Raw genomic sequence first — 26,717 nt, forward strand, 5'->3', positions numbered from 1 at the left:
TTAAATTAACCCTATGTATACCAGAAACTGCTTATTACTATGTGGATGTTTGTGTTTTATGTGGATTTTATTCAACGCATTTGTTATTTCTACTTCAATGTTTTACCTTTTCTAACTTTGGGCGGCAGTAGCTCAGTCCATAGGTGACTTAGCTGGGAATCGTTTGGTCACTGGTTCAAGTCCCGCTGCGGACCATGTATGGAGCGTGGACTGATGGCTGGAGAGGTGCCAGTTCATCTCCTGGGCACTGCCGAGGTGCTGTTGAGCAAGGCACCGAACCCCCAACTCCTCGGGGCGCTGGTCGCTGGCAGCCCCCTCGCTCTAACATCTCTCCTTGATTGCATGTATAGGTCCTGTTTGTGCATGTGTGTATTTCGGGCCTTTGTGTGACTAATAATAAGAGTGAAATTTTTCCCCGTTGCGGGATCAATAAAGTAATTCTTCTTCTTCTTTTGAATGCACTATGTACAGCACACACTGGTCAGTGTGAACTGTTATAGATGTGCTTAATAAATCCATTTTACTTAATACATTTTACTTACTTAACTCACTATTTATAAAAGCTCCCCACTGCAATAATAGGCAATGTTGCGTTATTGGTTAAAAACTAAAATCTTGCAAAATTAGCAAGATCTAAGCAGGGGAGCCTCCAAAAGACATGTGCCCAGGGGACTCCAGCCTATGATCCCTGCATCCAGGTGACCTATTAGGACAACTCACTAACCACTTTTACTATTATTATTATTATTATTATTATTATTATTATTATTATCATTATTATTATTATTATCTTTATTAGTAGTAGTAGTATTATTAATATGATTATAGTATATCAGTGGTGGTAGTCTTGGTTGTGGCCATATAAAAAATATAAGTATATAGGATATAAAAACTTTGGGCGGTCCGGCTTGTATCAGGAAACAAACGCACGGGCACCGCCCACCACATCGTTTTTCTCATATGGGCTCTGGTAACCAGGTGGTTAGGGTTACCATGGAGATTGACAGTGTTTGAGTTTACAGCAACGTGATGGCGTTTCCCTTGTCAAAACACTGACAGGGCAAAACTAAACCCTCAGTAGCTTAAAAATAGTAAGCGTTATGCCAATTGTACAAAAGAAAAGTGGCAGATTAATACTGCCATAGTTTAGGGAACTAGCAGTTGCTGCTGACGGACACATTTAACAGGCTAATGAATAAAATCCTGCCGTTACAGAGCGACCGGTAGAAGGTAACGTTAGCTGAAATTAACGGTACAACCGTGTTTTTAGCTGTTGTTTACTCTTCAACTCTTGGGTTATACTCGTTAAAATAGAAATGACTAGCTTTTCTCATTCATACATTCAAGTATTTTGTATTTTTTGTCTTCCTTTCACCGTCAGAAAAGCTAAACAGAAGATGGACCGGCTGAAGCAGGTAACCTAACTTATCTGTATGGCTGACATTTTCATGGTGAAGTAGCCTGTTAGAAACAATGACTTTTGAATGAACATGGCTTGTATAGAAAATAAAAATATATTAGTATTATTATTATTATTATTATTATATTATTATTATTAAATTATTTAATGTAATGTGTGAATTGAAAGTCAAATGAAAGTGCCAGTGGTCCTTTGTGTTGCCCTCACTGCTATTGTCTGAATTAAAGATGGAGGATGACTCTCTCTACAATATGACTCAGAACAGAGGATATTCTGTTCCCCCACCTTTGCCCATGGCTTGTGATGCAGAACCGTCAGAACTCTATCAAGTAAGAAAATCAATCACTGTATTATATAAACAAGTGTTTTAACAAGCCAGTTTGGCACATTTTGACATAACATGTGTGTCATCATACACCATCTTAACATTCAAGTTGTTATTTCACCTCAGATGGTCTTGAGGCACAGTCATTACCCACCCATCCTGCAGACCAATTCTCAGAAATTGGCAGTTCCCTTTAAAGAGCAACGGTACCACCGCACTCCCAGTGAGTCCATTGGAAATAACTACAGTCCTCGGGCCCAGGACCTTAGAATGATTAAACTTCAGCACAGACGACTCACTTTCCGTAAATCCTTGGAAAAACCAGCAGGGCCTTGTATCCTTTAATGTAAATCAAACTAATATCAAACTGTGGTCTGCATGCTAAGGGAAGCCTATCTGAAACTCTCTTGAGATTGCAATTTTATTTTTAGGGGGGGTGATTATAATTTCAAATTTGAGCACTGCTCTGGAAACTCCTCAGAATGGCTTTTTGATCTTAATGAAGCTTTCAGCATCTACCTCACCTGGAAGGAGACAAGCAATTACACCAAGAAGAAGGTAATAATACCCTTAAAGTAACACATTTTCTGAATTCTATGGCTAATCTTTAATGGTGTTCTTTTTCTTGAGGCACTTGATCTGATTAATTCATGCTCTCACAGGGATACATCTCCTCATGCTTCACTCTCACCTCGGCCAAAGCCTAGATCGAGAAACATTTGCACTCCAGGCAGCCGGCCTATGAGTCCTAAAGAGCAGCTGGACATCTTGTACAGCCAAGAGAAGAAGAGGAGGGTCATGCAGAAAGAACTTAATGAGAAAGACCTGGAAGCAAGTATTGAAGAATTCAGTAATGAAAGTGTCAGTTGCTGTTTGGAATCTTTTGAGTCTCCCTTTTCTGACACATTAACTTTTCTTACACAGAGGTATATGTACTACATCAACCATGGTGTCCCCATGTCTGTGCTGGCACCCCAGCCATGCCAGCAGATGATGAACATCATGTGCCGGCTGCCTCCTGAGACTGAGGATAGTAGTAAACACCTCCAGATTATGAGGGCAAACATGGAAGAAGAGGTCAAAAGAGATTATTACTTCAGCCTCAAGCAGAGCATAGGTATAGAAATATTTGATGGCAGTATTTAGTCATTCTAAGGATTTGTCAGTATCGCTGGATTTCATAGACAGTCTGACCAAAACAAACCCAGGACTCAACCTCAACTTTTTTTGTGTGTATGCTGTTTTCTGTATATCTGAGCACATTATGTTGCAATATAAATTACATGAAACTATAATTTCTTCCTGTATATAGTTTGAAAAGCTAGTCACTGTAGTTGGTACCTTAATTAATTAACAATTTCCTCTGTGAAATGCCTTAAAATGACACGCAGTCAATGTACAATCTATTTTTTCTTCCACGTTGTTCCTTGTCAGTGGACTACATTTTGATGGACCCATCTGAGTGCCAGAGGCTGTCCATATCCAACATCCCCAAGCCCTTTCCCAGGAGGGTGATCCGTGCGCCAGTGCCCTGGGCAACTAGTTACAAGGAGGCCCACACGTGGCACAGCCAACATCTGTTTATCGTCAGTCACATCATGGTCCTACTGCAGGATTTTTGGCTAAACAGGTAATAGTCTGAACATCCTTATCTTCCTTTATGTTCTATTAATATGGTAGACTTTCTTTTTTATGTAATTCATACTTGCATATTGTGCATCCTTCATCCTCTTTGTATACTTAAATACTATAGAAATACATTGATAACTTCCCAATTACAGGGTTAACTCTTCGAGCTCTGTAATGAGAAATAATTGTTATGTATGTTTTTCTATATTTTTCTCTTCTTTATTTATTTCTTTTTTATTCAATGTAATTCTGTTTATCTTGTCTTAAGTTTTTAGGAAAGGCAAGATAGGAGGTATATACCAGGCAGGAGCTTTTAGCCTCCTACCTTGTATATACAGTACAATTTTATAATAATCTCTTTTTTTGAGTGCTAACAAAAAAAATATACAAAAATCTTCTTTAGCTTCTCATCGTTGAGATTTGTTCGACTGGAGGACCTTTTCTCCATCAGTCTCCCCCTCCTGCCATCTGAGTTTGAAGAGTTTGTCCAGAGACAGTGCCAAACCACAAGAGATGAATTGGTCCAAAAGTAAGTACTGCCAAATTACCACACTGTCTGAAAACAGCCAGTCTGTCAGTCAGACCATAATGTGATATCCAGACTTAATCATTGTAATGTGCCCTCCTCTCATTGGCTTGTAGGTCACAACCAAGAGAGCTAATCCTGTTGTAGGTGCAGTCTCGTGTTACCACCTTGTTCACTTTGTCAGATCCATGTCAGGCACTTTAGAATTCCATTGTTGCATGCCTTTTGTAGACCATGTAGCAGCCCTGTAAGATGGCTGGCCGCAGGACTGAAATATGAGCCACTGTAATTTGTAGAAACTAGCTTCTGTTTGTTTATTTCCATGTTCCTAATTTGCACCCACTTGGATACCATTATTCTGCAGTGTCTCAGTCTCCCAAGCCAGCCATACTCAATCCAGAGGACATTATGTGTCTCTACAGGGTTGTGTAAATGGCAATAAGAAACAAGAAATAAATAAAGGATATAATTACCACTGTAACTAGTGAAGTCAATAGAGCTTTTAATCATCTTATTATAGGATTTGAAGCAGAAAACTGTGCAGGAAGCGCTTGAGCTATTTTATTATCACACATGCTCTTGGAAGCAGATGAGTACAACAGAGAGATTTATGACGACCAGTGTATGTGACATCCCAGTCAAGGCACACGTTTTAACTGGATTTTTTGAATTTGAGTTTTCAATAAAAATAAATGAGCTGTTAAAATAAAACTCTTTTAAACCTAAATAAACATTTCTGGATATTCTTATATCCATATAAAATTCAAAACTACTCATGGATATATTTTTGTCAATATGACCTTTCAGTTCTTTTTATGCTCTGATATTAAATAAAAACAAATAGCTAGAACTGAACCTATCATGACCATCTTCATTCAGGTGGCTGCCTCACTGTGCTTCACTCTTTGACAACTTCGAGGACCTGTGGTTGCCCCTTGTACCCAAGAGTGAGCTGGTGGCTATAGTTGGTGTCCAGGAGTTCTTCAGCTGTGTGGCTGCTCTCATGTCGTTGCAGCTACGAAGTTTGGTCGTAGAATCATTACAGGACTTGTTATATTTCTTCACTGTACATGAGGTTTGAACAAAAACTTTTAGTTGTTCAGGGTTTTTTTTTCTGAACACTTTTAAATAGTCTTTAGAATTGTGAGAGACAAGCGCCCAAATCTACTCTTACTGTGTTCTTCAGGACGGCAATGACTTTGGCAAGGTGTTTGATGAGATGAAGTATGTACAGTCTCAGGTGCTGCTGGTTAAACTACAAGTGGATGAGCCTTGCATTGCTTTTAGTCCGAGCTTTCAGGAATGTTGGGGGTTCATCAACAGAGCCTTCATGGAAATCATCAAGAGTGCTGAGAAGCTCCCGAGGGTATGGTTCTCCCTGATAAAGTATTTTAAGTGACACGTTGCTGTTTCTGTTTTAATACAATAAACATATGCCTAATCTGTGACTGATATGCTTGGGCCAGGTGGAATGTCACCTCTTTCCCGATATCAAGAACCTGTATCTACGCACCGTCAGTCCTGATGAGTCCCTGGTTACAGACCTAATCAACAAAGCCAAAGACGTTTTCCATAGGAACACTGTGGGACCTACAAAGTAATGACACATAAACTGAATTTTTTTCCTTTCAACTATTCTGAAGTACCAGCAAATGTGAAGGAGCTGCTAATGTTAAATCTTATTCTTCAGGTATTTGAATGTATATCAAAAATACATCAATCTACTGGACCATACAGCAAGGCAGGAGATCTCAGCTTTTCTCAAGGAGAAGCATTCGTTAGAAGGATTTACAAAGGCAATTAAAACCATTCTATCTAGAAGCTAAACCTAATGTTTTTCCTTTTCCAGTTGGCCTTTGTTATCCACTAAGTGTCCAAGTCTTTCCCCCCTCTCATTTTTTTAGAAAATTGAGAGCGTTAATCACTTGTGGAAGGAGATTGCCTCACTGCGCATTACGGTGCCACTGTCCCTGTTTTGTCTGTATGCTGGCAAGCTGAATGCTGACCTATGTGACCGTGCAGAGAGACTAAAAGACAAGATCATCATGTTTGAAGTGGAGGAGAACCGAGAGCTTAACAAGGGGTGAGAGGAAACTCTCTGCAACTTTTCTAACTTGAACAGCAGAAAGCGTCTGATTTATTGTCTTTGCTTAGTTTAAAAAGTGTAAAGGTTTAATGTTGACTTTTTTTATCTTTAAGCAAGAGAATGTCAACTACAAGTTCTTTTGTTCTTTCCCAGGATCTGTCAAAAGTATGAGGAGATTACCAAGACCATCAGAGGCACCCCAGAAACCACAGATGAGTTAGTGTCTCTCAACCAGTACATTAAAAAGACCAGTGATGTGACCATTCACAAGCTGATAAATGAGATTGATGAAGCGACATACCGCCTCAGCTTCCTCCTGGACTACGCCACACTACCCTGTATGTGAAACCACTCGTGCTATTAGCAAATACAGTAGAAGAAATTACATTTAATGTACACAAATAGACCATATTTTGTGTTCATTTTCCTTTAGCTGAACCTGTCCATATGCAGGAATTTAGCATTTATATCTTTTTTTTGTCTGTCTTTTCTTTCTTACTCCAGCTGATGACTTGAGGCTGAACTCCTGTGTTTTCCAGTGGCCCAATAAGATTCTGACTGAGCTTGACGACAGCAAGACTCGTCTGGCTACCACGCGACAACAGGCTGAGGAATATCTCCTAAAAAGGTTACTGAATACACTCCTAGTCTCACAAAAGTGTCAACCACCAGAGCTGTATGTGGTGTTTTCTACTTGTTTGTCCCCTTCAGCTTCGCCCAGGCACCACCCAGTGAGGAGAAGAAGAACTGCTTTTAAGCCTTTATAGTATGCTCATTTTCAGGTTCACTCACAGGTTTTTACACATGGTTACATGCTTTAATGTAAAAAAAAACCAAAACATTCTAATAATGCCTGTCTCCAGTGCTAACAGCTGAAATGACAACTGCTGTATCTCCTTGTGACTATCTCAGGATATATGACTTTGACCAGAGGCTACTGAATGTGGACAAGGAGATAAAGGCCTTTAAGAAAAAAGAAGTGATGAACATGGAGGAGATGAAGAACAATGTGGGAAATCTCACTCAAATCACTGCCAACCTGGAGGCTGCTGTCACTGAACTAGAGGTAGGGAATGTCTATATGCACATGGGGTTATTCTTATTATTTAAAACCAAGCACAATGGCAAAATGTTTATACCATCTACAGGATATCAACAATGAGCAGACTTTGCTGGAGAAAGAACAGAGCCAGTTCCCAGTGCTCCAAACTCTGATAGCTGACAAACAGCCATATGAACAGCTTTGGACCACAGCACTAAACTTCCAAAGCATGTCAGAAGTGTGGATGAATGGTAAGTGACTAACACTGGGACAACTACACCCATTCATTTTAGTTTCTTACAGCTACTGTACTGTGTGACAGCATTTTAAAAACTCTAAATGGCACAAATATCAACTAATGGCGCACAACAAGTGCAAGCAGGATGCTAAACTGTTTTCACATTGGTGTACTTCCATTTAACTCCTAGGTCCTTTCCTACACCTGGATGCTGAGAAAATCTCTGATGAGCTGGACATCATGTGGAGGACCGTGCACAAACTGACTAAGTCTTTCTCTAGCCTTCCCGGGCCTTGTCGAGTGGCCAAAAGCTTCAAAAGCAAGATAGATGAGTTCAAGCAGCACCTACCCATCCTGACGACGATCTGCAACCCCGGCATCAAAGACCGCCACTGGGAGACAGTCAGCTGAATTAATGTTTTAGTTTCATTAGATCATCTGATTGAAATCGAGTATTATATTCACTTTGTAAGGACCAAGTGACTCTTGTGATCCGTGAAGCTGATGTGAATAATTTACAACACTTTTGTTGGTCTACAGATTAGCAGCATTGTGGGCTTTGCTGTCAAACCGGATGCAAGCAGCTCTCTGCTGAACATGTTGGACCTGGGGCTTTCCAAGTTCTCTAATAAGTAAGACAATTTACTGACGGTTGGAATGCTTGTAAAGAGCAAAATAAACGTATTGTGTTCAGTTATCTTAGTTAATGTATGTTTTTCTCAACCCTGCTTGTGTATTTTCTTTTTAGGGAGCCTGTTGTAACATCTGGTCAGGGAATGCAGATGAAAACTAGTCTTCTGTCTAAATCTGGCATATTTAAAGAATTGTTCATTAACATGCACTGTCTCTGTCAAATAAAATAAAGATAAAGAGGAAAGACATGGCTTATAAGGAAAAGTTACCCTGAATTATGAAAGTATTCAGCATTATCAGAAAGTGATGGATTGTTTTATTTTTAACCTTTTCCCTAGATTGGAAGAGATTGGGGCGTCAGCTAGTAAGGAGTACTCTCTGGAAAAATCCATGGACAAGATGAAAAGTGAATGGGCAGAGCTCCGGTTCTCTTTCACTCCATACAGAGATACAGTATGACAACAAATACACAATCACATACTTTGACAATTGACATATCCCTAGTGGGTTGTTATTATAAATTATTCATATCGAAATATTACAAAACAGTTGATATGTTGGTTATGTATGTCACTTTACGCTAACTTCCCATAAATAGTTTAATGCAGAACACTGACATTAACTTGTATTAAATATATTTAATATTTCATCATAGGGTACCAATATTGTGTCGGCAGTGGATGACATCCAATTGCTTCTTGATGATCACGTTATTAAGACGCAGACCATGCGAGGCTCACCTTTCATTAAGCCAATAGAGGCTGACTGTAAGGTAAGTTCCTTTTGACTTTAAAAATGTATACAAAAGTCAAAGAGCTGTCATACTGTACATAAAATGAAAAATAATTTTCGTGAAGTTTTGGAAGTCTGCGTGTGCAGTTTTACCAACTAAATCCGGAAAAGCAAATCTTGTGTTTGCGATAAGAGGTGGTCTGAGCAGATGGAAATGCAAGCACAATTTCATGCCAGAACAAGTAACAAAATTGCCTGTTCTGCATAAAGACAACCTCAGCTGTGTCACTTTGTACACCAGTGGAGCTAGTTGTGCCATCAAATTACCATAAAAGGCTTGGAACAACCTGTTTTAGAAATGCAGGATAATATAGTCACCACGCAGCAATCTGCTGAATCTAAATCTGTTTTATTGACTTGCTGTTATTTGATTTATATACACTACGTTTTTCAAGTATTGTAACATTATCTTATTTTTTTCTTTTTGTTGCTTTATGTTTTTAATAATCTTTTGAGTGTGATTTTGACTTTTATTGGATTGTTTTGTAAATTGATTTCTCAACTATACTGAAGTAATGCTTCAACTATGAGACACAGCACTAGCTTGTTGTTGCTAAAATTGTGTTAAACTCCTCATTACATTCCTACCTAGCAATGGGAGGACAAGTTGCTGAGTATGCAGGATATCCTAGACTCCATGTTAAAGTGCCAAGCTACTTGGCTATACCTTGAACCCATCTTCAGCTCTGAGGACATCATTGCCCAGATGCCCGAGGAGGGACGCAAGTTCGCCATTGTGGACGGCTACTGGAAGGACATCATTGCTGAGGCTGTAAGATCCTTTTGAAACACAGTTTTCTGTTGAAGTTGGCCAAAATTGAGTCTCACGCACTTTGCTTTGCCTTGGTGTCTTTGTGTCTTCACTGGTCCAGGTTAAGGATACACATGTGCTGGTGGCAACAGGTCAGCCCAACATGCTGGGGCGGCTACAGGAGTCCAATGTGTTTCTAGATGACATCCAAAAAGGCCTCAATACCTACCTGGAAAAAAAGAGGCTCTATTTCCCAAGGTTTTGACCATTAGTACTAGCTTTAACTATTCTATTCTGACTTATGTCTGGACACTAGATTACTCGTCATATTAAAAATATTTTGTTGTCAAGTGATTTGTTTGTTTCCGCTCTCCTCTTCATCATATTCCCAGGTTTTTCTTTCTTTCCAACGATGAGCTGCTGGAGATCCTGTCACAGACCAAAGACCCTCTGTGTGTGCAGCCTCACCTGAAGAAGTGCTTCGAGGGCATTGCCAAACTGGAGTTCACAGAGAAAATGGAGATCAATGGCATGATCAGCTCTGAGAAGGAGACTGTGGACTTCACAGAAAAGATTGATCCAGCTCAAGCCAAGGTATAGAACAGACAGTGTTTATATGCATTGTGTGAGTTGTTTACATTGATATGTAAATATCTCATTTATATTTTCATATTTCTTAACAAATTTGACTTTGTTGCGCAAAATATAGTGGACATATGTGGTGGACTGTTACCGTTTTTAGGGTATGGTAGAGAAGTGGCTGCTGCAAGTGGAGAACCTAATGCTCAGGAGTGTTCGACATGTCATCCATCAAGGAGTGTTGCAGTATACCGAGGTATTTGGGGATACAACTTTGTTTTTGAATCTGTGATAAACTTGACTGACAGTACATGTAGGCAAGTCACAGCTATACTGGGGATTTCATTTAATAAAACTACCCATCAGTTCTTTGGAGCAGTATTCAAATGTGGGGTGATACATAAAAGGTGGTGGAAGAAAATTAATCTTTTATCTTATTTAACCCATTTATTTGCGTTCCGATTTTCATGGGTATAAGCAATCTAAAAACCTTCTCTCTACTATGTTATATTATTTTTTGCTGTAGTTGCCCAGGAAGAAGTGGGTGTTACAATGGCCTGGCCAAGTTGTCATCTGTGCCTCCTCCATCTTTTGGACGACTGAAGTATCTGAAGCCATCCAGACCAACTCACTGCCTGTCAGTACATTCACTGCTAACTTCCTCATAAAAAGACAACTTCTAAGCCCCAAATTTACATACGAAATAGTTTAACCTGTGAACTAAATTTCCATTCCACCAAAAAGGCCTATGTGGAGAAATGCAACGCTCAAATTGCTGACATTGTGGAGCTGGTGCGTGGGAAGCTGCCAGGCGGGGCAAGGATGACCCTTGGTGCTCTTACTGTTATAGATGTTCATGGTAATATAACTGTTCTTTTAAAGGGAGAAAATATGGTCCAATGATAAAATCTAGCTTGCTGAGAATCTCATGTTTTTTTCCCTCTTCTAGCTCGAGATGTTGTGGCAAAACTTGCAGAGGACCGCATCTCCTCACTGAATGACTTTGCGTGGATCTCTCAACTGCGTTACTTCTGGGAGGACGGAGAAGTGATGCTGCGCATGATTACCACCTGCTTGAAATATGGCTATGAGTATTTGGGCAATTCCCCTCGTCTCGTCATTACACCACTTACTGACCGCTGCTACAGGTAACTTACAGTTTGTGTGATCTTAGTGTATTTTGAACATGTGAAACAACACCTGATAAAACCACATACAACTAAATTACAATAAAATGAAATGAAAGATCAACCTTTACACATACTTACATGTTCAACAATGAATAGGAGAAAGTGTAATTCAGATTGTGCTACACTAGAACTCTAATGGGGGCTTTGAAGTTGACCTTGGGGGGAGCTCCCGAGGGTCCTGCAGGAACTGGCAAGACTGAGACCACAAAAGATCTGGCAAAAGCTTTGGCTAAACAGGTACATAGGGACACACATATCAGCAAACCACTGATGTGCATTTTATTTGTTTTTTTTTCTTAATTCTGACATTAAAGCTGTTATTTATTGTTTCTGCACAACAATTCCCTCCGGGATTAATAAAGTCATATCTTTTATTAAAGTGTGTGGTGTTCAACTGCTCCGATGGTCTGGACTACAAGGCCATGAGTAAGTTCTTCAAAGGACTGGCTCAGTCTGGAGCTTGGGCCTGCTTTGATGAATTCAATCGAATTCCGGTGAGCACAACTTGTTGCTATATACTATATATTGCTGGTCAAATCTGTGTAAATCTGTTAAATCAATCAATCAGTACCCTGTCTGCTTTAACTGAATAGTAGTTCAAGAATAGTGTTTAATATGTTTTATAGTTTGTTATTGTTGACATGTTAATGATAAACTTGCATGGTCAGTTTGGCCTCTATGAACTATGTTATGAATCATTATAGATTTAAAGTTAAGTGTGCACAACCACATATTAACAAAATCTGTTTTCCTCCAACACAGAAAAGTAAGCTAAATTTAGATCATTTGCAACTCAGCAGGATATAGAGAAGCTGCTTATATGCCAAATTTTAATGGATTATTTTAATACAAAACCGTCTTAACAAAGAGAGTAAGTCTTGAGTGCTACTACAAATTTCTTTATATATAAGTATATATATATATATATATATGGACAGAGATAGTCACCTTTTTATACATCAATACTCGTAATTTCATATCCTGTCTTATACTCTCATCGTGTTCTCCAAAAATGTGGGGAGGTAGATAGGAAGTACGCACCTAAATCTGTACACATAAGTGTTTCTTTTTTACCATGGCCGAAAAACATGTTTAGCATTTAGACAGCAAACACACCTGCACTTGCTGTTGTTTCATAACGCTGTTATGCAAATAAAGAAATGTACAGCCAACCGCTCAAATTTGATAATGATGAAAATTATATATTGCTATTTCTCAGCCACATTACATTCCAATGATTGCGTCTCCTTACGGCAGATTCATATCAGTTTAACAAATTTGTTCATTCAGTTACTCACAATGTGTTTGTGTGTGTATCACAGGTGGAGGTGCTCTCTGTCGTGGCTCAGCAAGTCCTCTGCATACAACAGGCCATTGCCAAGAATCTGAAGACATTCCTGTTTGAAGGAACAGAGCTGTCACTCAACCCAACCTGTTCTGTGTTCATCACCATGAACCCTGGTTACGCTGGCAGGGCCGAGCTCCCTGACAACTTAAAGGTATCGCTTTAAAACTGTAGTCTTAAACATCATAATCTGATTTTGAAGAAGAAATGAGAAAGTACGTATACTTGAGAGAATAAGATGCTGGAACTGGATGCATACCTGTCAATCTTGTTGTGTAGGCTCTTTTCCGTACAGTGGCTATGATGGTGCCAGACTATGGTCTCATTGGAGAAATCTCGTTATACTCAATGGGCTTCATTGAATCTCGCAGGTATGTGTGAATGATGTCCTGGACAAAATATTTTTAGTAGTATATATTTTTTTCCTGGGCCAGACTTGGCTCATTCATCAAGACTCATACATTTCAAATTCCAGTCTGGCCCAGAAGATTGTGGCCACCTACCGCTTGTGCTCCGAGCAGCTATCTTCCCAACACCACTATGACTACGGTATGCGAGCTGTGAAATCTGTGCTGACTGCAGCAGGGAATCTGAAGCTGAAGTACCCCGAGGAGAACGAGAGTGTACTGTTGCTTAGGGCACTGATGGATGTCAACATGGCCAAGTTTCTAGCACAGGATGTGCCACTGTTTCAGGTGACAGACTTTGTACCAAATCTAATTGTAATTGTTAGAGTTTGTTTTTCTATTGATGCATCAATTTGTTTACTAATTATTTGTTCAATTCTCCCTCTGCTACCCACAGGGTATCATCTCTGATTTATTCCCTGGCGTGGTCCTTCCAAAACCAGACTATGATGTCCTCTTTAAGGCCCTTAATGACAACATTGCTAAGTTCAACCTCCAGTCTGTTCCATGGTTCATTGGCAAAATTATCCAGGTACCAAGGAGAAGCTTTGCTGTGTAATACTTAAAGGGACTGTACTCCATATTCACATCACTAATGTATAAATATATATATAAATAAAAATAATAATAAATAAACCAAGATACTAGTAAAGAAACAAGGAAATACATTATTCACACTTTTTACCATTAAAAATCAATCCAATCCTTTTCTTGATAACAAAAATGTAAAGAAAACACAGAAACCAAGATAGGAAAAAAAATCCCACATTATAGAGTATATATAGCTGCAAACAACTATTTGCCAAGACACTGTGGAATAATGGTGACCTGAACAGAGAATGAAGTCACTTACTTAGTTACTGATATCTGCCTTAAAAACTGTATCGGTATGGTCTATGCACTCATCCTATACCATGTTATTTAGCCAGGAAAAAATTCTGCTTTAAAGCAGTTTATTTTTCCATCATGACTGACTGTCGAACTACATAACAAAATAACATTCTATGGCATTTATTCTCTGTATGCATGTGTTCATGTTGAGCCAGGCCATGCACAATGATAGCAATCATATGACATGGGCTAGCAGTATAAAAAATAATAATACATATTCTTTTAACACACTGGTATCAGATCAGCACTCGGTATCGGCTGATATGCAAGTTCAGTTATTGAGAAGGAAAACATGGTATTGCAACATCTCTACCCTCTGCGCGTGTTGTAATCCAAGCTTTTGAGTTGTTTGTTGTGATAGATGGTCCAGCTGCGCGTGCATGTATGTGCATGTGGCCATGAAAATGTTTTGTTATTTCACATATTGGAGTGAAAGCCTTGTGGAAGCAATCCAGCCCACAATTTTTTTTTAAGTATATATTTCAAGAAAAGTACCTTTTAGACTCCTAATAGATATTTGGCTGGTTGGTATACTTCAACCACATAAATGTAGTCAGAATTTAATTTGTGATTGTCTTTAGGTGTATGAGATGATGCTGGTGCGTCATGGCTTCATGATAGTAGGAGACCCTCTAGGAGGAAAGACTTCTGCATATAAAGTTCTTGCTGCTGCCCTTGGAGACCTTTATAAAGGTAGGTGTTTAATGAATATTTATCTTGTAGTTTTTATTTATTTTCAATTGTTACAAGAGTTTATTCCTTCCACTTTTTCAGCCAAGCTGATGGAGGAATTTGCAGTGAATTACTGCATCATCAACCCCAAGGCCATCACCATGGGCCAACTGTATGGCTGCTTTGATCCAGTGAGCCATGAGTGGTCTGATGGTGTGCTGGCCACTTCCTACAGGGATCAGGCCATCTCCACCTCAGAAAATCGACAATGGATCATTTTTGATGGGCCGATTGATGCTGTCTGGATTGAGAACATGAATACTGTGCTGGATGACAACAAAAAGGTACCGGCCACTGAGTTTTTTCTTACTGCTACCAAAATCCTCTTTGTTAAATGCTAACAGTTCTTTAGTTAACTAGTTGGTCAGACATTCCTTTCACTGAAACATTTTTAACCAAAAGTTATCTTAACAACTGCTGATCACATTTAATGAAATTTGTTGAAGACATTTATAGTTTTTGTAATAGAATAGAATAGAATTGAAATACTTTATTGATCCCAAGCTGGGAAATTGTAGTAATTGTATCTTTGCCTTACAGCATTTTAAATAAGACGCCTTTGTTCACTCTATTCTCTTCTAGCTTTGTCTGATGAGTGGTGAGATCATCCAGATGAGTAGCAAGATGAGTCTGATCTTTGAACCCGCTGACCTGGAGCAAGCCTCTCCAGCTACCGTCAGTAGGTAAGCAACACCAGCAACTGTAGTGTATATAGAGAAAGCATATGTTTTGGACATCTAGAAAAAGTTACTGCATCGTGGTTTTTATAATGTCTGCCTGAAGGTGTGGTATGATCTACATGGAACCTCAGCAGCTGGGCTGGTCTCCTCTCAGAGATTCCTACATGAACACACTACCTGAAAACTTGAGCACTGAACAAAGGGAACTGGTGAGATTTGCAAACACGCATATCCTAATTGGCTCATTGATGGCCAGTTTTTATGTCCATGAAGATGTCGTATTATGTGTCATATAGCTGCTTCTTTTAACTTTTGTCAAACAGATAGTGGACTTGTTTGATTGGCTAGTTCAGCCCTGTCTGGACTTCATAGACCAAGAGTGTCGTTTTGTGGTCCAAACGTCTTCGATTCACTTGGCCTACAGTCTAATGAAGTTGTATACATGCCTGATGGGTTAGTAAGAATAAGATTTAACTGATAATTAATACACATCTCTTTCTGTCAGTGTGTGTGTGTGTGTGTGTGTGTGTGTGTGCGCGTGCGTTTATGCGTACGTGTTAACACTCTTTTCTACACCCAGATGAAATATCTGCATCAGGAGCTAATGGTACGCAGATGTCCAGCCAGCAGATAACCATGTGGCTGCAGGGTCTGTTCCTGTTTGCGGTTGTATGGACTGTGGGTGGGACTATCACTGGGGACAGTCGTAAGAAGTTTGATGCATTCTACCGCAATCTTATAATGGGCATGGACGATGAGCACCCTCGGCCTAAGAGTATCAAACTCAAAAAGAACAACATCTTCCCTGAGAGAGGTCATACAATATATTTACGCATATAGTTACTATACCATTAAAAAGCCTGCCTTTTAAACATAAGTAATGCAGGATGTTTACTTACTGTTTTACAGGCTCTGTCTATGACTACTACTTTCATAAGGATGGACAAGGACAGTGGAATGTATGGACTGATTCAATCACAAATGAAGAAAACGTCATTCCAGCTGCAGCCAATGTGAGTATTTACGCCACAGAGGTTACCGCTGCTAAAGAGGCCACTGTGGATGTCCACGTTCGCTGAAACTGTGTTTATTCTAACCAGGTGTCAGACCTCATCATCCCAACTATGGAGACGGCACGTCAGCTTTTTTTCTTGCGTACCTACCTGGCACATGAAATACCCATGCTGTTTGTTGGGCCTACTGGCACTGGCAAATCTGTCATCAACAAAAGCTTCTTGGTAAAGCTGCCTAAAGAGCAGTACACACCAAACTGTATCAACTTCTCAGCCCGAACCTCAGCTAATCAAACCCAAGACATCATCATGTCCAAGCTGGACCGGAGAAGGAAAGGCGTGTTCGGACCACCTGTTGGAAAGAAGTGTATCATCTATGTTGGTAAAAAAAAGGACGCACATGCAGTATAATCCCATACTTTTAGGTTAAAAGTGCATCATTGATACAAATTGATTGTTACTGTTATCTCTTCTACACAGATGATCTGAACATGCCGGCTAAAGAAATCTACGGCGCCCAACCCCCAATCGAGCTGTTAAGGCAGTGGATTGATCATCATCACTGGTATGACAAGAAGGACACCTCCAGGCTAAACATAGTGGATGTGCTGTTTATGTCTGCAATGGGGCCTCCTGGTGGTGGGAAAAATGACATTACAGGTATTGATATTGATTTTAGTCATTTCATTAAAGAAAACAGAAATTGACAACAAATTGACAAAATGTTTGAAATGCTAGGCCGCTTCACCCGCCATTTGAATATCATCTCAATTGATTCCTTTGATGATGAAACACTGACCAAGATATTCAGCTCCATTACTGATTGGCACTTCAGCAAGGGCTTTGATGCTTCTTTCTACAGGTAACTTGTCGACAATGTATATAATATATCTATGATCTTTGTCAGAAAGACATACTGTATTTTGTCTTATGTCCAAGGCTAGGCAAGATCATGGTCCAGGCCACCATGGCAGTCTATAAGGATACCATGGACAGCTTCCTCCCCACCCCATCTAAGTCTCACTACATCTTCAACCTGCGGGACTTTGCACGGGTGATACGGGGTGTGCTCCTGGTTCCACAAACACACATGCAGGTAAGAATGGAGACAATAGTAAAATGTTTAAATGAATTGTTCTGAATTGATGTATCTCCTCTTTATGTTTGTTGGTCATTTATATCAGGAGGGAGACAAACTGATCCGCCTGTGGATCCATGAGGTATACCGTGTTTTCTATGACCGACTCATTGACAACGAAGACAAGGAGACATTTTTTGCCATTGTGAAAGAGAGAACCTCAAACTTCTTTAAGCAGAGTGTGGAAAAGGTACATGTTTGATTAGTGTGTCTGAGCACACACACACACACACACACAAACACACACACACACACACACCCATAAAAATTATTTTAGTAGACTTACAGTTTTTCCATTCTGGCATTTTGCATGCTATCTCACAAAATATGAATAAAAATATGATAAAAAGCTCTTTGCAAAAAGAGGAGTTTAGTGATTTGAGTTGAAATCTGCTTAAAGGGTTTCTGCTGTGAGTTACATTTTGTCCTTCAATACCTTTCAACTGCATTAATGTGCTGGTTGGAAGGTACATATCTAAGAATTTTCAGGCCAGCTAGATACTAAACAGAACTGCAGTCACAAGCTTTATTTTCGGAAAGTCAGATTCAATAAACGTACAATCACTGAGACAGGCTGCTGCTTTGCGTAGTGTAATGTGTTCGGTCAAGAGTTCAAAACCATAGCTTCTGTGTTTAATCCTAAATTTCTCCTCTTGTTTTCAAGCTCCTGAGCCATCTAAGCCCAGATGGCAATGTAGAGGACGAGAGCATCCGTAGCTTGTTCTTCGGTGACTATGCCAAACCTGATTCGGACGTCAAGGCCTATGATGAAATCACAGACTTGAATGCGTTACAAGAAGTGATGGAGTTCTACCTGGATGAATACAACAACTGCAGCAAGGCACCAATGTCCCTTGTAATGTTCAAATTTGCCATTGAGCACGTTTCTCGCATCTGCCGTGTGCTGAAACAAGACAATGGTCACCTTCTGCTCGTCGGCATTGGTGGTTCGGGGCGTCAGAGTGCCACTAAACTGGGCACCTTTATCAATGATTACGTCCTGTTCCAGATTGAGTTGACGAAGAATTACAGTGGGTCAGACTGGCGAGATGACCTAAAGCGAATTATGCTTAAAGCAGGCATAGAGGGAAAGAGCCTGGTGTTCCTGTTCAATGACAGCCAAATTAAGGACGAGGCCATGTTGGAGGACATCGACATGCTGCTTAACACTGGTGATGTGCCGAACATCTTCGCTGCAGATGAACGAGCTGACATCATTGAGAAAGTGCAGGGAATCGCCCGGCTCGAAGGCAAAAAGATAGAAGCCACCCCGCTCTCAATGTACAACTTCTTCATTGACCGGGTGAAGGCTAACCTGCACATTGTGCTAGGTAGGCACTTTTACGGCACTTTTACTTTTTCTTTTTTGATTGAAGTTTTGGAAAGTAACTCGGAATCATTGTATTCAACAGCTATGAGTCCTATTGGTGATGCATTTAGGAATCGTCTTAGGATGTTCCCTGCGCTAATCAACTGCTGCACCATTGACTGGTTCCATGCATGGCCAAATGATGCTCTGGAGATGGTGGCCCACAAGTTTCTAGAGGATGTGGAAATGGACAGTGATATCAGACTGGAGTAAGAACACAAGAAGTAGTATTCGTTCCAGCTGCTTAAAAGGGGCATGGACTTGATCGCATCTACAGCTGTTTAGTATGCTCATATTTCTTTTTGTGATCTCAGGGTGGTGGAGATGTGCAAGACCTTCCAGACAGACGTAAGAGACATGTCTGAAAGGTATTTCTCCAGACTGAGGAGACACAACTATGTCACACCCACCTCCTACCTCGAACTCATCCTCACTTTCAAGACTCTGCTCAATGCCAAGAGGAATGAAGTGGATACTGCGAGGAACCGCTACATCGTTGGCCTCCAGAAACTGGAGTTTGCTGCTTCTCAGGTGACGAACCTTGTCAAGAAATATTACCTTGAATGTTATCTTGTTTCTTTGGCCAAATGATTGATATCGACACATTATATTCTATGTCCACAGGTGTCAGTGATGCAGGAGGAGCTGACAGCCTTGCAGCCAGAGCTCATCCAGACCTCAGCTGAAACAGATAAGATGATGGTTAAGATAGAGGGGGAAACAGTTGAGGTGGATGCTAAGAAAGAGCTTGTTTCTGCTGATGAGAAAGTGGCTAATGAAGCAGCCGCTGCAGCCAAAGCCATTAAGGTACATACGTATGTAGTTAAAGAGCAAATGATTTTAATCAAAAATATTTTTTTTCTTACTTATATCTGTCTGTTTTCAAGAAGGGCAGTATTTTAGTATGCATCTATTTACATATTAAGATACGGATTGTTTGTCTTTCAGGATGAGTGTGAGGGAGACTTGGCTGAAGCAATGCCTGCATTGGAGGCTGCCCTGTCAGCCTTGGACACCTTAAAACCTTCAGACATTACAGTAGTTAAGTCCATGCAGAACCCACCAGGTCTAGTCAAACTAGTCATGGAATCCATCTGTATCATGAAGGGCATCAAACCTGAGAGAAAACCTGATCCTAGTGGCTCAGGTAAGATCATAGATTTGAACAAATTATGTTGATATGGCATCATTCACATTGACGAGGGTTGATATCGCACTTCCGCATTACTATTTCAAATAAATATGTTGCAGGGAAGATGATTGAGGACTTCTGGGGCCCCTCTAAGAAGCTCCTTGGAGACCTGAAGTTTTTGGAAAGCCTCAAAGCCTATGACAGAGACAACATTCCTGCCCCGTACATCAAGAAAATCAGAGATAAGTTTATAGACAACCCCGAGTTTCAGCCCTCGATCATTAAAAATGTGTCTTCGGCTTGTGAGGGTCTCTGTAAATGGGTGCGAGCAATGGAAGTGTACGAGCGTGTAGCCAAAGTGGTCGCCCCCAAGAAGGCGAGATTGAAGCTGGCTGAGGATGAGCTGGCTGTACAGATGGAAATGTTGACAGTGAAAAGAGCTGAGCTGAAAAAAGTTGAGGACAGACTACAGAGCCTGAATGATGACTTGGCAGCCATGATCAACAAGAAGCAAGACCTGGAGGACAACATTGAATTATGTTCTCAGAAGCTGATCAGGGCAGAGAAGCTGATAGGAGGACTTGGTGGGGAGAAGGACAGGTGGACAGAGGCTGCAAGGCAACTAGGGATTAGGTATATCAAAATATACATACTGTATATTCACTAATTTTCATGATGGGTGGTGTGTCTGAATTTTGATATTAATCAGCTTGGTACTGTATTTCCCTTCTGCAGATACATCAACCTGACAGGTGACATACTGCTTTCTTCTGGAACTGTATCTTACCTTGGGGCATTTACAGTAGACTACCGTATAGAGTGCCAGGAGCAGTGGCATATGCTGTGCCAGGAGAAGAAAATCCCCTGCTCTGAGGACTTAACCCTCACCAACACTCTGGGCAACCAGGTGGCCATCAGGGCATGGCAGATTGCTGGACTACCAGTGGACTCATTCTCCACAGACAACGGTATCATTGTGTTTAACTCCCGTCGGTGGCCCCTAATGATTGACCCTCAAGGTCAAGCCAACAAGTGGGTCAAGAACATGGAGAAGGCTAATAAACTTGCTGTTATCAAAATGTCTGATGGAAATTATGTGAGAATCTTGGAGAACTGCATCCAGTTTGGAACCCCAGTTCTGTTGGAGAACGTTGGAGAGGAACTTGACCCGGTACTTGAACCTGTGTTGCTGAAGCAGACCTTTAAACAACAGGGTGTAGAATACATGAAAATAGGGGAGAATATTGTGGAATATTCTAAAGACTTTTTGTTCTACATGACCACAGGGCTGAGGAACCCTCACTACCTCCCAGAGGTGGCTGTCAAAGTCTGTCTGCTAAACTTCATGATCACACCACAAGGTCTACAGGACCAGCTTTTAGGGATTGTAGCAGCCAAAGAGAAACCCGAGCTGGAAGAGAAGAAAAACCAGCTCATTCTGGAGAGTGCTGCCAACAACAAGCAGTTAAAGGAAATTGAAGATAGTATCTTACAAATACTCTCCTCCTCTGAGGGGAACATTCTGGAAGATGAGACCGCCATTAAGATCTTGTCATCCTCCAAAATACTCTCTGAGGAGATCTCAGAGAAGCAAAAAATTGCCAGCGTCACAGAGAAAGAGATTGATGACACTCGCATGGGTTACCGTCCTGTGGCCGAGCACTCCTCCATTTTGTTTTTCTGTATCTCAGAATTGGCGAACATCGAGCCTATGTACCAGTACTCCCTGACCTGGTTCATCAACCTCTACCTGTATTCCATTGCCCAGAGCTTGAAGAGCGACGATGTGGCTGAAAGGATAGACAACATTGTCGAGCACTTTACCCTCAGCATCTACAACAATGTGTGCCGCTCACTTTTCGAGAAGGATAAGCTGCTTTTCTCCTTGTTGCTCACCGTAGGCATCATGCAGGGTAAGGGCCAGGTTGACGACCAAGTCTGGCGCTTCCTTCTAACAGGTGGCATTGCGTTGGATAACCCTTACCCCAACCCTGCTCCAGAGTGGTTGTCTGAAAAATCTTGGTCTGAAATCGTCAGGGCGTCCAAACTCCCAAACCTGGATGGTTTCCTTGAACATGTTCAAGACAACGTCTCAAAATGGAAGAAGCTTTATGATTCAGGAAAGCCCCACAAGGACCAGTTACCTGACCAGTGGAGTGAGGTGGTGGGGATGGACAGAATGGTAGTAATCAGGTGCTTCAGGCCAGATAAAATGGTTCCAGCAGTGCAGGATTTTATAGTGGATAATATGGGGCAGGCTTACATTGAACCGCCCACCTTTGACCTGGCAGGGAGTTACAAAGACTCCAACTGCTGCTCTCCTCTCATCTTTGTGTTGTCACCAGGATCTGATCCAACAGCAGGTGATTAGTTGAATGCCGTTCTCAATCTTAACACATAATTAAATCACCCAGTCAAACTGTAATAATGACTTAAATACAGAAGGAAACTTGGGTTAGAAGTGACTTGGGGTTTCATGTTTGGATGCCAAAAGTCTTTAATAGAGTATTGCATTGTTTCTCCAGGTCTGCTGAAGTTTGCTGATGACCTAGAAATGGGGGGCAGTAAGACCCAAACCATTTCTCTTGGACAGGGACAGGGACCCATAGCAGCTCAGATGATTGACAAAGCCATCAAAGAAGGCACCTGGGTGGTACTGCAGAACTGCCACTTGGCCACCAGCTGGATGCCTGCTCTGGACAGGATCTGTGAGGAAGCTATCACCCCAGAGAACACACACCCTAGCTTTAGGTAACAGACTCTACACAAAACAAAACATGCTCTTGTATGACAAACATGATAAAGGCAAGTTTCTTCTCCCCAGGTTGTGGTTAACCAGTTATCCATCTGACAAGTTCCCAGTCAGTATCCTGCAGAATGGGCTAAAGATGACCAATGAGCCTCCTAAGGGAATAAGAGCCAACTTATTGCGCTCCTACCTGAGTCACCCCATATCTGACCCTGCCTTCTTTGGCAGCTCCAAGAAACAGGTCATCTGGCAGAAGTTCTTGTTTGGTCTGACCTTCTTCCATGCTCTGGTACAGGAGAGGAGGAACTTTGGACCTCTGGGTGAGAAATACATACTATAGTCTGTTAGTTTTCACCCTTGTGTGATGAAATGTCTTTTCCTTTTTCTCTTTTTTTTTTACACAGGACCATTGTATTTTAAGGTTTTCATTTTGATATTTGAAACATTTCCGTGATTATTTAATATGTTTAATGTACCGTAATTATGCTGATTGTGAAACAATTGTGTTGCTGTTGGTTGCTAATTTTCTCTCAGGTTGGAATATTCCTTATGAGTTCAATGAGTCTGACCTGAGGATCAGTATGAGGCAGATCCAGATGTTCCTGGATGAGTATAATGAGGTTCCACTGGAGGCCCTCACATACCTTACAGGTGAAATATCAATAGTTGTTGACAAAAATGGTATTCTGAGTAAGTTCGTCACCCTTGAATGTCAGACAGACCTTAGGTCATTTTCTTTCTTTCTTTTTTACAATCACCAACCTTTTTAACAAATCACACCCCCACTCTCTGCATGTATAAAACTGTATATATACATAGTAGCATGGCTAAAACTACACAAACAAAACCCTAAAAAAACATCAAACCCGTGTGCTTCCTATTTTTGTTTAGTTTTAATGATCTCTTTTCTTCTCAGGTGAGTGCAACTACGGTGGCAGGGTGACAGATGACAAAGACAGGCGCCTGCTGGTGTCGCTTCTGTCCATCTTCTACAGTTGGGACCTGATAGAGCAGGAGGGCTACCACCTGTGTGAGGGAGATCTGTATTACGTCCCAGCTCATGGCCCATATCAGGTACTGTCAGAGCTCTGGTCAATTGACAAAACACAAACTGCAGCGCATTTCACGGTTTTAATGGCAGAGTGTAATATTTGTCTGGACTGAAATATTGTCATGTTTTGCTTCAAGGGCACCATGTTGAAGGCCACTGTTTACTACTTCTTTAATCATCCTATCTGATAAAGAAATACACTTAAAAACATTTTTTTTCTTTATTCCAGACATATGTTAACTACATTCGCAGTCTTCCAATTTGCGCCGATCCTTGTGTGTTCGGACTTCATAGCAACGCTGACATCACGAAGGATAATCAAGAGACCAATCAGCTTCTGGACGGAGTACTGCTGACGCTGCCCAGGCAGACGGGTGGTGGGGCCAAGTCTCCTCAGGTTTGCACTGCCTGTTGTCTGAAGCACTTTTATTTTAAACTCTTGGCTTACGCTTATTTCCCTAAAGAAACACTGCATGTAAACCCGTTGTCCTATATTCACTCTTTGTGTTGTTGTCTGTGTTGTAGGAGGTAGTAGATGAGCTTGCAGAAGACATCCTGTCTAAGCTGCCAGCAGACTTTGACATCCAAATGGTTATAGATAAATATCCAGTCATGTATGAGGAGTCCATGAATACTGTTTTGAGGCAGGAAATCATCCGCTTTAACAGGTAATAACTAGGTAGTGTTGTTATGCAATTGAATATTCATGTCAGAAAAGACAAGCCTTAATTACCAATATTCATTGATAGGCTTATTCAAGACACACTAATGGCATCCTTTACAATGAATACTTGATGACATGAATCCAACCTCTCAACAGACTCACTCATGTGGTGCGCGTGAGCCTGGTAAACATCCGCAAAGCTTTGAAGGGCCAGATAGTCATGTCTGCTGAACTTGAGAACGTCTTCAACAGTATGATGGTGGGCAAGGTGCCCGCAATGTGGGCAGCCAAGTCATACCCCTCTCTCAAGCCGATGGGGAGCTACGTGACTGATCTCTTAGCCAGGCTGCAGTTCCTACAAGTAAGAATTATGATTTGTTATGGGTCACACAGTCGTCAGGCGAAGGAAATATATTTGGACTATGACTGGCAAGATGAATAAAGCACATATGCATAGTCAACCATTGTATCTGGATCGGAGTACAACTGTAGAGCAACACTGGTTGGGTAGAGAATAGATTATATTGCTTTTTTATTTTTTAAATATATACTAATACCTAGTCATATGCTTGTTTCTACAGGACTGGATAGACACCGGCCCGCCTACAGTCTTCTGGCTCTCTGGCTTCTACTTCACCCAGTCATTTCTTACTGGCGTGGCTCAGAATTTTGCCAGGAAGTACACCATTCCCATAGACTTTATTGGTTTTGAATTTGAGGCATGTAATTGTTTTTGTTTACCTTTCTCAGTATGTTTGGTCATATTCAATCGAAATAATTGAATAATAACAGGGATATATAGGGTGGATATTCATGCTCTGCGTTGTGTCACAGGTTACCAAAGAGGAGACCCATATGGATGAAAAACCAGACGACGGGGCCTATGTTAAGGGTCTCTTTATGGAGGGGGCGCGCTGGGACAGAGAGAACATGGTCATCGGAGAGTCCCTCCCCAAGATCCTCTTTGACTCTTTGCCCATCATAAAACTCAAACCGGGAGAAATGGGCAAGTTTCAACATGAAAACATTTATGTTTGTCCCGTTTACAAAACCAGTGCACGCAGAGGGACGTTGTCCACCACTGGCCACTCCACCAACTATGTCATGTCCATTGAGCTGCCCTCTGACAGGCCACAGAAACACTGGATTAACCGCGGGGTGGCATGCCTCTGCCAGCTGGATGACTAAGAATCAGCATCATTAAGCGATTCTTTGATAGTTTGAACTATTAAAAAACTGTATATGCCAAAGAAAGTCCGTGTTTGTATGCCAAAGTAACAGGTGTAAACTGAAACATGTAGAGGTTCTAAAGCTTGGTTGAAAGCACATATTGGCAACCATGACCACATTAAAAAAAAAAATTTGTAGTGGATGACAATGAAATCTTACAGTAATATTTTGTCTTGAAAAAGACACAATTGTCGGGAATGGAGATTTGTTTTTACATTTATTGCCAGTAAAGTTCAGATTATACGTAAAATAAGTTCACATTGGCTTAACAGTGAACAGAAGATTCATTGTTTGTACAAATGTATTTGCAAAGAACTAACAGATGGGCTCACATAATGAAAATGCTGATATGTATTTTCACTATGATGCACTTTACATTTATATTTTCTATATGGTTCTTTTGTTTCAGAATGGGTGGTGGGATTTTGCACATATGTATTACTTGAAAATAAAGTGCACAATGTCAAAACAACTGGATGATGTCCATATTTATAGTACTCTCTCAGCTCAGCAGTGTTTTGATGGCAAACACTAGATGGCAGCAAAGGCGAACCAGACAGTCCACATGGGTCTGAACTGGTACCCACAATGAGACTATTACTACATCTCCACTGAGATATAGTTTGGTACCAATTATGTAGTTATTCATGTATATTTATGCAGCCAAAAAGAGTGTAAGCGCAAATATGGTTTTATGGGAAATGTGGTCTTAATTTTGAGAAACAATACAACTAAAATATTGCTGGGACATTGTTTTAGTGCTCTATCACACTGGAGAGGGCTTTGTTCAGATTAAGGACTGGGAAGTCTTGTGCGAAAAAAAAAATGTTTGGGATAAGTGTGTCTCACCATCACTTATTGAGGTCTAGCCGGGAGTGCAACAACAATTTTCCTGTCCTGACAAGCAGATTCATGACTTAATTATGAAATTCCATATAGGATTAATGCTGTTCTCTGCATGAAGGCCATATATTATAACACTGGGTGCCACAAATCACCACTGAGCCTTTTCAAGATAATTCAAACTTCTGCAAAAGGAATGTGTTTACACATAACAACCCCCCAGTGGTATAGTTTCACAAACTCAACCCCTATAACTTAAGAT

At 40.8% G+C, this 26,717-nt stretch overlaps 1 protein-coding gene across 1 annotated transcript; it reads left to right on the plus strand.

Moving 5' to 3' along the window:
- Window positions 1–1,397: 1,397 nt before the first annotated feature.
- Window positions 1,398–25,570, plus strand: dnah3 (dynein axonemal heavy chain 3; the record flags this gene model as incomplete). Its single annotated transcript, XM_083926013.1, has 61 exons — window positions 1,398–1,415; window positions 1,648–1,749; window positions 1,872–2,049; window positions 2,227–2,303; window positions 2,448–2,606; window positions 2,670–2,862; window positions 3,180–3,375; window positions 4,780–4,975; window positions 5,087–5,266; window positions 5,367–5,497; window positions 5,591–5,696; window positions 5,805–5,983; window positions 6,140–6,324; window positions 6,491–6,614; window positions 6,899–7,052; window positions 7,135–7,279; window positions 7,457–7,668; window positions 7,807–7,898; window positions 8,238–8,352; window positions 8,555–8,671; window positions 9,284–9,463; window positions 9,564–9,700; window positions 9,835–10,036; window positions 10,185–10,277; window positions 10,548–10,658; window positions 10,766–10,880; window positions 10,971–11,169; window positions 11,340–11,448; window positions 11,592–11,705; window positions 12,534–12,710; window positions 12,836–12,927; window positions 13,032–13,251; window positions 13,361–13,495; window positions 14,436–14,547; window positions 14,629–14,870; window positions 15,169–15,269; window positions 15,370–15,475; window positions 15,590–15,719; window positions 15,847–16,080; window positions 16,176–16,279; window positions 16,367–16,661; window positions 16,760–16,939; window positions 17,018–17,141; window positions 17,219–17,375; window positions 17,464–17,607; window positions 18,082–18,748; window positions 18,830–18,995; window positions 19,101–19,317; window positions 19,411–19,593; window positions 19,735–19,933; window positions 20,038–20,551; window positions 20,654–22,281; window positions 22,444–22,669; window positions 22,743–22,987; window positions 23,202–23,318; window positions 23,584–23,741; window positions 23,948–24,115; window positions 24,244–24,386; window positions 24,539–24,743; window positions 24,964–25,101; window positions 25,217–25,570. The coding sequence occupies 61 exons, from the start codon at window positions 1,398–1,400 to the stop codon at window positions 25,568–25,570; spliced, it is 12,000 nt and encodes a 3,999-aa protein (XP_083782139.1).
- Window positions 25,571–26,717: the final 1,147 nt, after the last annotated feature.

This window comes from Echiichthys vipera (assembly GCF_963691815.1).
Source record: "Echiichthys vipera genome assembly, chromosome: 13".
In the NCBI taxonomy this organism is placed as follows: domain Eukaryota; kingdom Metazoa; phylum Chordata; class Actinopteri; order Perciformes; family Trachinidae; genus Echiichthys; species Echiichthys vipera.